We start from the raw sequence: 11548 nt of genomic DNA on the forward strand, positions 1-11548 counted from the left end.
ATGGATCCTTTCAAAAAACTACCACTCGAGACTGCATTTGAGATTTTAACTCGTTTACCAGGTGACACGGTGCTTGATTGCAAATCTGTCTGCAGAGATTGGAGAAAGATTGTTCGTATTGTTTCTAGGTATCCATTATTCATTCAGAAGCACTTGTATCATCTCAATCAACCATCTGCTACTGAGGGTTCTTGTAAGTTGGGATTTCTTGCTTTAACTGAGAGAGCATATTACTATTTTGAATATAATGATGATCAGAATCATGATTCAACCGAACCAATTAAGAAAATTAGAGAGATTAATTCAGCATGCATCGGTGATGGTTCTTACTCCTGTAATGGCTTAATCTGTCTTGCTCGAGATGACATTGAAACACCTGTTTGTATCTTTAACCCTTTTACCAGAGAATATGTTATGCTTCCAGAACTCAGGAACCATATAGAGTCAATAGATAAGCGTACAAGTGAGTGGGATGATTGGTCCTTCGGATTTGGTTACGTTTCTACAACAAATGAGTACAAAGTTGTAGGGATATATGGGTCTGATTCCGGCTATCTAGAAGTATACATATACACTCTATGCACTAACGGATGGAGAGATCTTGGAAGAAACTTCAGTCATGAATTTAGACCCAAATATGGATATGGAAATGTACATGGTAGCTTTGCTAATGGAGCTCTTTATGGATTGGCAATGAGGTGCAAAAGATTGTGATCTTCGATTTGATTGAGGAAAAGTTCTGCGAACATCTTGCACCACCTCCTTTGCCACCGAGCAGGAATTTGATTAATCAGACAATAGGGGTTTTGGATGGTGTATTGTATATTGCAATTTATGTGGAAGAAGGATGTTTTGACGTTTGGCTATTAAAGGAGAAGAATGATAATCACGACAAGAAAGGAGACAAACATCAGTCATTTGAATGGAGTAAAGAGTTAAGGGTAGCCGATAACAAATTATTGGCCGTTACGAAGAGCGGTGGTGTTTTAACTTACTCGAATACCGCAGAAAGGGTTTGGGATTTCAAGCAAGAAGTGGTTCGTCGAGTATTCCCCCACAAGAACACCTTCGTATCGCTGAAAGACTTTGGGGAAAACACACGAAAAAATTGAAGTCAGTTAAAGGAGGCAGAAAGCCGTGACACGCCTTTCAAGTAGCTACAGGAGGAGGCCGACCCTGAATACATACTTTTAAAACTGGTAATCTTCCTTGAGTTTTGGCAGTTATATTCATATCATTCTGTAGACTTATGAGTTCCATTGACAAGCAACCTCTGTGTGAACCTCAATCTCAATGTTATTGACGTTATGTTAGTTACTAATGTATAGATTTTCTTTTATTACGTCTTTATATCCTTGATCCAAATTACATTGCTTTATGAATAGTACTTTGTGTTATTGATTCTACCTTATTTCGATGGGTATGTGGATCGTGTAGTGGCTTATTTCATTTATACATAGGGGTCGAATAAGCAAATGCAGTTAGGAAAGTGCACTGAAGTTTGTCCCCATCTGTCAATAAATTTCACTAGAACAGTTAGGCAACTAGGGACACTTCTCTGTGATAAGTGATAGCTAACATGATTTACGTTTCCATTGTATCAGTAACAACAACTAGCCTAATTATTTATCGTCAACAAGTTATTTTTCCATCTTTATGTGAAGGATCAATGAGCAAATTTCCTTTCAGTCTATAACCATGATTCAGAACAATGATTCTGTTGGCAACGGTAACTTTCGCATTATACTTTAAAACTGGTAATCTCATCGAGTTTAGGCAGATATATTCATATCATTCTGCAGACTTGTGAGCTCCATTAACAAGCAACCTCTGTGTGAACCTCAATGTTTTTGACACTATGTTAGTGAGTAATATGTATAGATTTCTTTTTATTCTGTTTTTATATCATAGATCCAACTATAAGGGAGTGATTTACACTGTAGTGCCCTCTTCAGTTTATGCATGAGGGTCGAATAAGCATATGCAAGCAAAATTATAAATTTGAATAGGAAACTGCCCTGAATTTTGTCTTCATCCGTTTTTAAATTTCATAGGAAACGGTTAATCAGTCAGGCATAGTTCTGTGTGATAACTAACATGGTTTACATTTCCATTCTGTCATTAACTACAAGAACCTAATTGTTTACCTTCTACAAGCTACTTTTCCACCTCCGGGTGAAGGATCAATGAGCCAGTTACCTTGCAAAGCTACAACCAGGATTCAGATAAATGATTCCGATGGCAGCTAGGATTTTGGCATTTTCATTTAGATAGATGAGTTTGCACTTTGCACTCCAATTATGGTTATTCACAAACTTATTGCTTACTTCCACATCTGTATCAACCTTCCGTTTTGGTTAACTCTGGTTATTATCCTGCATATAAATCTCTGACACATCTGGTAAAAGGTCCTTAACTCACAGTGTCATCAGCTGGCCATGCTTTGCGTGTTTCTATGGAAGGCCAGCTTCCAGGTGAAAAAGCTGTTGAAGCTGTCAGAGGAGATACACAATAAGCCTTTCCTGTTATAAAACCATAGGTCGCTATGGCCTGCATATATAGCCTCTGGAACTTCTGGTTGCTGTAGTAACGCTTTCTATATGCCACCTCCATTACAACATCTTCACACTGCATTTCCTTGTTATTTTTGTGCTCTGCATCTCATCCCCATTACAAAGTTGGGTCATCATCATAATTTTATTCATGACAAAAGGTATGTCAGATTTTTTTTTGCTAAGAAAAACGACCATTCATTAAGAAAGAAGAGAGTTACAAATTACATTTAGGTTTATCTTCCTAAACAGACCATTAAGAAAATTTGGAAGAGAAAACCAGAAACCCTTGAGATTGTTTTTCCTATCTCGACGCGCAAGCTGTTTCGCTAACGAGTTATTCAACCGCTTTATATACATAAGTTTAAAAGTTACAGAACTAGAAATTTAACTCCGACAAAGCTCCAAAAGGTCCAGGCTTCTCCAATCCACTGAAGAGTTGCATCCGTTAACAAAATTAACCAGTTGGAGACAATCACTAACAAACACCACTTTGGGAAGGTTTATCTCTTCTGTCCAAGAGATAGCCAAACTAAGCGCAGCAGCTTCAGCTCCCACTGCATCTTGAATCAACCCAAAGTCCGAGCGCGTCTTTCTTACATTCCCTGCAACATCACACCAAATAACACCAATACCTAATTTAAAATCCTTGAAAGAGCCATCTATAAACATAAAATGCTCCACTTCAGACCGTGGAATTCTGACATCAAGCAAACAATCAACAACACTAATCTGCGGAGCAATGTAAGAATTTAGCATTCTCTTGATATCCACAATGATCATGTTCATATCCAAAGGAGCATTCCTGAAGATCACGTCACACCTCAATTTCCAGACACACCACATAACTATAGCACCAACACTAGGCCAACCAACTTTAAAAGGCGACATACCCAGATTTGAGTCATGCTAATAGAGGAAAATATCATCAATACATTCCAAATCAGTAGTAACCAAATGCTGAAGAGAAAGACCAAACCAAATACGCGAAACTACAGGACAGTTTACAAAAAGATGCATAACAGTTTCTTCATGAGTATTACAAAGAGAACAGATAACATTCACATGCGGATTATAAAGCTGCATAAGGGAGTTCACAGGAAGCATATAAGTAAAAAATTTCCACATAAAGAACTTAATTTTCGGCATACATTCAATATCCCAAACTTTCCTCCAGAAAATGGAGTCTTCATGCGTAGGAATATCATTCATATAGATTTTATAAGATGATTTGATAGTGAACTTACCATCCCTGGTATGAGCCCACATAAGAGAGTCCGACTGCAACAAATTTAATCTAATAGACAAAATCCTAATAACATCTTCAGGGGAGAATAACAGGTTCAGAAGAGGTACATTCCAACAGTGGTGATGATAGTCAATAAATTCAGACACATAAGCAAAGTTATTGCAAATAGGATTCAAAGGAGTTACCCTGGAATCCAGGGAACATTCCAAATAGGAGTGAAAGCCCCATTATTTATTTTGACCACTGAATTAGCCTTAATGAATTTCGGACCCTTAATAATGCCTTTCCACAACCACGAAGAGGAATCAGCAGCCTTATCAATTTCTAAAAGATTCTGGTTAGGGAAATATTTCTCCTTAGGGAAATATTTCTCCTTAATAAATCTAGAAAACAAACTATTCTGATTCTTTATAATTCTCCAACCCAGCTTGCAAATGAAAACCCTATTAGTAACATAGGAGTTCCTAATACCCAGACCACCATTTAGTTTAGACTTCCCTATATCTCCCCAAGATCGAAAATAGGCAGCATGTTTAGGATTCTTTTTAGCCCACCAGAAGGTTCTTTGATCGAATCTATTTTACTAGTGGCCTTTTTTGGAAGAGGAAAACAAGCCATATGATATACAGACAAGCTAGATAACACATGCTTAGTGACCATAGTTCTACCAGCAATGTTCAAGTTGGATTTTTTTCGAAGAATTAATTCTAGCATAGAAATTATCAATAAGAAAGCTAAAAGATTTAGCCTTGTCCTTGCCAATAAATAAAGGTGTACCTAAGTACTTTTCAGAACTACTAAGAAACTTCATGTTAAGGGACTTAGATAATATCTTGATGAGTCTATGATGCATTTTCCCACTAGTAATAAACCCAGATTTGTCAAAGTTAATTGCCTGACCTGATGCCTTAGCAAAAACATTAATAACTTTAATGATATTCTTAGCATAAGTGACAGAAGCTTTACAAAGCAACATGCAACCATCTGCAAAAAAAAGATGAGTAATAGAGGGACTATTTTTCCTGAATCTAAAACCATGAATCAACTTATCTTCCTCAGCTTTAGAGAGCAGCTGAGACAAAACCTCCATACAAAGAATGAAGATATAGGGAGAAAAACAATCCCCCTGCATCCCCTACCTAATGCCTCGAGAAGGCAGAAAAGATTCACTAGGGGAGCCATTGACCAGAACTGAGTAAGACACTGTGCTGATACATTGATAAATTAAATGACACCAAACTTCAGAGAAACCCAACTTTTTAAAAACAACAATGACAAAGGACCACTCAAGTCTATCAAAAGCTTTTGAAAGATCAAGCTTAATAGCCATGTAATTATTTTTCGACTTTTTCTTTTTAGTTTTAAAAGAGTGCAGAATTTCATGTGTGATCACAATATTGTCATGAATCTGACGATTAGCAACAAATCCAGATTGATATGGAGATATCAGAGAATCTAGATGAGGCTTCAACCTATTGGATAAAATTTTAGAGATAATTTTATAAACACAATTTGCTAGACTAATAGGTCTAAAATCATGAGGTGAGGCAGGGTTTTTGATTTTAGGAATCAAAGTAATGTATGAGAAATTTACTTGTTTAAGAAGGAATTTATTCCTGAAAAAACTTTGCACATGAGTGACAACCTCCTCTTTAACAATCTCCCAGTTATCCTTGAAGAATCCAGGAGGGAAGCCATCGGACCTGGAGAACTCCAAGGAGCCATCAAGTTAACCGTATCCCAAATTTCTTGATACGATGGAATGGCAGTCAAGGAGACATTCATATCCTCATTAATGATTGGAGAAACTGATAGACGCATTTATGTGTCTAATTTGTCCCAATTGTTTATATTGTTAGTGCTCGATTTTGTACTTATTTGGTTATTTTATGTCTTTGTAGGTGTTTTTGGAGAAATAAGCTTTTGCGGCGAAATTGGCTCAAAATGTGGCATTTGAACCTCCGTAGATAACGTACCAGAAGCACCCCAGAAATACCCCGGAGGAACCCTGAAAAAGTGTTGAAAATATCCCAGAAAAATTACTATTTGCACCCAAGGGGAAAGTGTTATTCGGACTCTCACTATGGATAAGGGGTAACCCAATTCGGACATGTGCTAAAGGGATACCAGAACTGGATAAGGGGGAGGTCACCTTCACCGTTTGAAAACAAATTTTGGCGGGAAAATTTCCTTTCACCAGACAGATTTAGGGTTGGATTTTCGGACGAGTTTTAATGAGATTCAATCACTGATTCTCATGGGCTGGACGTGATATGGATATACAATTCTAGTATGGATGATTTCATGGGCTTAATTGGGCTAGAATATCCGGGAGAAGCAATCAAAGTTAAAACAGAGAGACGTGTCCTGTTGTGCACTTTCAAAGATTTTGTGGAGATTTTGGGAGAGTTTTACGCTGGATAATCATGTATTTGGTCCTGTTCAAGTCATAGGAAGAGTTTGGTGGCTATTTTATAGCTAACAGACGCGTACAAACACTGACAGAGGTGATTATTGTTTCAACGGCAGAGAAGAAAAAAAAAGAGATTCTATCGGGATTTCTTTGAGCTGTGAAGTATATAAGAGGTGTAGAGAAGTTAGAAAAGGTTTTGTCGAGAGTTTGGGGAGGTTTGGAGGCGAGCAGAGAGGCGCAGGAGGAGTTGCAGAGAAGTTACCTGCTGCTGCTGCTGCCATTAACACGCCTGAAGAACACGAAGAACGGACTCTCAGCAGCAGTCGTTTATCAACAGCAATATCGACTGTTGGTTGTGGGTCGTAGTTCTTCAACGAAAACAGCAACTCAGCTCTGTCGTTGATTCTGGACGTCTTCTGTGGGTCGCATAGTTCTGTTTTACATCAATTTCTTGTATTTCTCTTCATTGTAAAACACTTTTGAGCATCAATGAATTATTTTGAGAGCATTTTTACTATGATGAGTTAAACCCCAACACTGGGGCGACGGAGGAGGCCGAGCTTCATAAATGGGTAATTTTATTAATTCTTTTTAAGACTTTTGCATTAAAAATTAATTGAAATATGATTTGATTAAATTGGGTGTTATTTGATTAGATGGGTCATGCTTAGCTTAGGTGATTTGATGTTCCATGCTTAACATTTACAACCAATGTTTTGAGAATCGACTTTGGCAAAATAAGAGTCCATATATGTTTTGAGCTATTATTGTTGAGAATAAATCATTAAGCCTTATGTTATGAAGATTGGCCGAATCATTAGTCCCAGTACCTCTCTACCAATTTGTCAATATTTGTATATATATTTTTAAATCTAAAAATCCATTACCTTCACAAGTTCGAGTTTGAACGATACCCCTTATCATCATTACTACAACCACCAAAAAATCTTTTATCAGAAACAAACTTTAATGAATCTTGAATGTCCTGGTCACAAGGATTGGAAGAAGTATAAATTTTCTTAAAGAGCCTAGAAAGCAAGTCAGCTACTTGATCTTTATCGTCTATCCAATTTCCCTGGTCATCTCTAATAGTGTGTACGGTATTGTACATATTCCTCAGCCTAACAGTGTTATGAAAAAAACTCGTGTGCTTATCATAATGCATGAAGTAATTAATTCTTGATTTTTGTTTGTAAAAACAATGCTCAATCTCGTACCAATAATCGAGTTGTTTTGAATAGTTCAAAATATAACCACCAATCTGAGGAGAGTAAGGAAAAGCTTGAAGTTTTTCTATCTCAGTATTTAACCTACCTATATTAGTTTTGATGTGACCAAAGGAGATAACATTCCACTTGACTAAAACATTTTTCACATGACTGAGCTTATTAAAAAAAACAAAGGAGGGAGAGCCATTGACTCCATGAGACCAAGAATTATTCAGCACCTCTATAAATTCTGGGTTAAGTTGCCAACATTTAAAAAACTTGTAAGGAATGTTAACCTTCCTCTCATAGTGGAAGCATTTAACCAAAATGGGGATGTGATCAGAATAAATTCTACCTAGATTTTTCACTCTAGTTTGGGGAAGAACCGTAACCAATTTATCATTCATAAAACTACGATCCAACTTTTCAAAAATTAACTCATCTGGGTTTTTGTATCTTCTATTACACCAAGTAAACAGATTGCCATACGAAAAGACTTCATTCGTATTCATCTTAATTAATGATTCTCTAACAAAATTTGGAGGAAATGAGCCATCAACATTGCCACCTTGGTTTTCAGAACTATGTAAAATGAAGTTAAAATCACCAACTAGTAACCATGGATTATTTTTGTTAACTAGCATGTCATTTAAAAATTCCACTGATTCCTTCTACCACCTGACGTTAAAGACCCATATATAAAAGAAACAACACAGTTTTTAATTGCAGGAGTAATGTCGCACATGATATGTATCATGTTAAGAGACGAACCTAGCACTTCAATATTCTACTTTTCAAAATAACCTAAAGCAAGACCACCCGATTTACCAAACGACGTAAGAAAAGTCCAAGCATCAAATGACAGATGATGAGTGTATTTTCTAACAGTATCCGTATCTACCATTGTTTCAATCAGACAAACATCATCTAATATATACTTTCTAACCAAGCTGTATAAATGTCTCCATTTTTTATCAGAGCGGCAACCATTCATGTTCCAACATAATAACTTCATCTCTAACACTATAAATAATCTTAACAGAATCGAAACACAATCAAAGAACAACCAGCAGCAACAATTCAAATAAAGGAGTGCAAGCAGGAACACAAATACAAAACTACTAAAACAGACAAGAATGCTAATGAAGGGAAGGAATAACTTACAAGCTCATGAGCCATGGAGGTATCATCAGCCAAAGAATCATCGTCCATCATCATGAGCTCAACATATTTCTCAAACTCTTCATCAGTGATAACCGGTTCCGGTGGCAGAGAGGCTAGTGGAAATGGTTCCAAAATAATACATTCCTTGGCTTCATCAAATAGAGGAGGAGCACTCAATTCTTGTTCAAAAGGATGAGGTAGAACTCCATCAGCAGAGAAGTTCACTTCAGCAACTGAGCTACAGGACAATCTTGAGTTCGTTACCACAGACTGCGAGAAAGAAAAACTTTACGTGGCCCAAAAAACATTGATCACAGAAGAACTTAGGCTAGCAGAAAGTCCAACACTCCTCAAGTTAAAAGCAGCAGAAGATGGAGGCAAAAAGGGCGGAGCTGAAGAGAATGAAGGCCAGCAAGGCGACTGCATTCCAGCTGAAGGAGAAGAGTATGAACTAGCTTCTAAATAAACTGATTCGAAAACAGTCCTAGGTCTTTTTCCTTTTCTATCATGCACATTCTCATAGTTACCAAGGGAAAAGTTATCAAAAGGAGACACAAAGGAGGACGTAGACTTAGCAGACACAGGAGGATTCGAAGATAGCAAAGGGTTCATAGGACGAGATGGAGGGACCGACGAATCTCTAATAGTCAACGCAGATACAACAGGAAATGCATTCTAAAGATCAATATGAGAGAAGGTTGAAGCTTTATTACCAATACTCCCCGAAGGTTGAAGACAAACTGAGAAAGCAGAAGGCTTCGAATGATCCATGAAAGAGGAGTTATTTTCTGATTCACCAGAATTGGAGCCTTCACCAGCCACAGTATGTGACTTCACATTGGTTACTGCAACATGAGAAGCACGAAGAGAAGGAGCTGGCAAAACCCTGAAAAAATCCTTGACTGGGTTTCCCTGCATTTTTCCTCATTATGGTACAACACAAAACATTTCTTACAAGCTCTAAATGGCAACTTAGGGTAAAAGGTTGTCATGTAGTAGGGTCTCTTTTTGGAGTTAAAGACCACGTTCCCTATGAGAGGAGTCCTCAAAGGTACCATCAACTTAGATTCAAACCAATTTCCAGCTGGAGAGACAGCAACCACAAATTTTCCAAGTTGATCAAATACTTCCCGAACCTTGCCAACATTGACAAGATCTGAGTGAATAGGAATCTGCACAGGCATAAGAGTAACATCCCAAAAAAGATCGAAAATAGATTCTAAATCACCTAAAGGTTGAACAACAAAGAGTTGGCCAAACAACAAAGTTGGCCTGGCATTAAAAGCAATGTCACTATCCTGACCCTTCTTGAACATCACCACAAACATATTATGCATTCCCATACCCTGAACATAAGCCTTGGCCAGCTGAAAATCGTTGGACTCAATTGGCCAAGCCCTATTGAGATGATGTTTGATAGAATTTTTGAGATAACTACGAGTATCATCACACAACAAATCTAAAAGGGAACTCCTCAACATCCTCATCACACTCAATAACTCTCACTTTATCAGCTGGAAAAGCCATTACAGAAGCACTAACTATTAAGTAAAATTCATCTATAATATTACTTGCAGGGAAGCAGAGATGATAGTGAAGGATATTGAAGAGGTATAAATAAAGACTATACTGAATAAACAAACCAAACCAAAGAATCTTGAGCATGCAACATTGCAGTAAAGTCACAGACAAGACAATTAAGAGATAGAGACTGAGAAAACTCAATGTACCAGTAACTCCTCCCTGATAATCAAATTAGGACAGAGAGTAATAGAATAGCATGCTTGCAATAATGGATTGACAACACATTCTTTAAGAAACTAACAATTAATGTCAGGCTACAAACAAAGAAATATTCTTTATCCCCAACAACAAAAGATCAACTTACTCAGACTGATGAGAAGAATTTCCAAGTGTTGTAAAGCTTCTGAGATAGCCACCCTAGAGAACAGCTTCATAAGGATAAACAACAATCTCTTGCTTCCAGATAAAAATTAAGATTCCCACTAATGATAATTAAATTAGAAATTAAATATCCAAACACAACTTTTTATGTATTGAAATCAACTTCTCAATAGATAAACACTTCACACGTACACTAATCTTGTCACTGCGCTGCTAAAACGAGGCTAAAAAGCACTACCCAGAAAGAAAATTCATGCACAAGACCTTCAAAAGGAAAATAACTGACCATTTCCTTTTCAATAATAACATCTAATCCCTACACTAGGTAGGATCTCATAATTTTACAGACGAATCTTCAACCGTTTCATCTTATCAAAATTCTTAGTTTCTATCAAATATCAGAACCAGAGAGATTGAGAGAAAAAACCAAATCCTTGAGACATATCCAATCACAACTAAGTCTGACAACCCAAATATCACTGTTGCTTTACGAATCTCATGATGATGAAACGATAACTCTAAGGCCACACCTCCATTAGCTCATGACCTAATTAAAAAACGAAGAAGGAGAAGATTAGAGACACCACAGAGGAATACCAGAATCAACTAGACAAGAGAAATTAAAATCAATACAATAGATCTGAAGACATGATTTTAAATTGAATTAAAACTAGCAGACGAGATGCAGTCGAAAACCTAGCAAATTAGGTCATAAAAATAAAACAAAATTCTAAAAACCAGAGAGGAAATAAACATATGAAAACTGATGAGAATCACAAGGAGAACATGGATTTGAATTGAAAAACTTAGATTACTAACAGATTCGAAAGCAAGATCGAAGAATATTTTTTTTGATGTTGACTAAGTCAACATCGCCTGACTATTCGCCTCAAGTTCTCCTGACTATTAAGTTAAAAGGTATGTCAGATTTACCATGAAAAAATCAAGGGCATAGAAGAGCACACCCAGAGATTCTAAGTTCACCAGATGATATAAGTTTTGGTAGTGAATTGGGTGTTGGTGGTTTCGGTAATGATGATTTACCAAGTGATTTTTT

At 36.9% G+C, this 11548-nt stretch overlaps 1 protein-coding gene across 1 annotated transcript; it reads left to right on the forward strand.

Annotated features, from left to right (window-relative positions):
* Positions 1 to 714, forward strand: LOC113337800 (F-box protein At3g07870-like). Its single transcript, XM_026583385.1, has one exon. It carries the CDS (start codon positions 1 to 3, stop codon positions 712 to 714), a length of 714 nt encoding a protein of 237 aa, XP_026439170.1.
* Positions 715 to 11548: the final 10834 nt, after the last annotated feature.

Source organism: Papaver somniferum, unplaced genomic scaffold (genome assembly GCF_003573695.1).
Source record: "Papaver somniferum cultivar HN1 unplaced genomic scaffold, ASM357369v1 unplaced-scaffold_18, whole genome shotgun sequence".
Classification (NCBI taxonomy): Eukaryota; Viridiplantae; Streptophyta; class Magnoliopsida; order Ranunculales; family Papaveraceae; genus Papaver; species Papaver somniferum.

What these genes read in the sequence shown, in the direction of transcription:
- LOC113337800 (XM_026583385.1), top strand. Translation starts at nt 1, where the DNA reads ATGGATCCTTTCAAAAAACTACCACTCGAGACTGCATTTGAGATTTTA.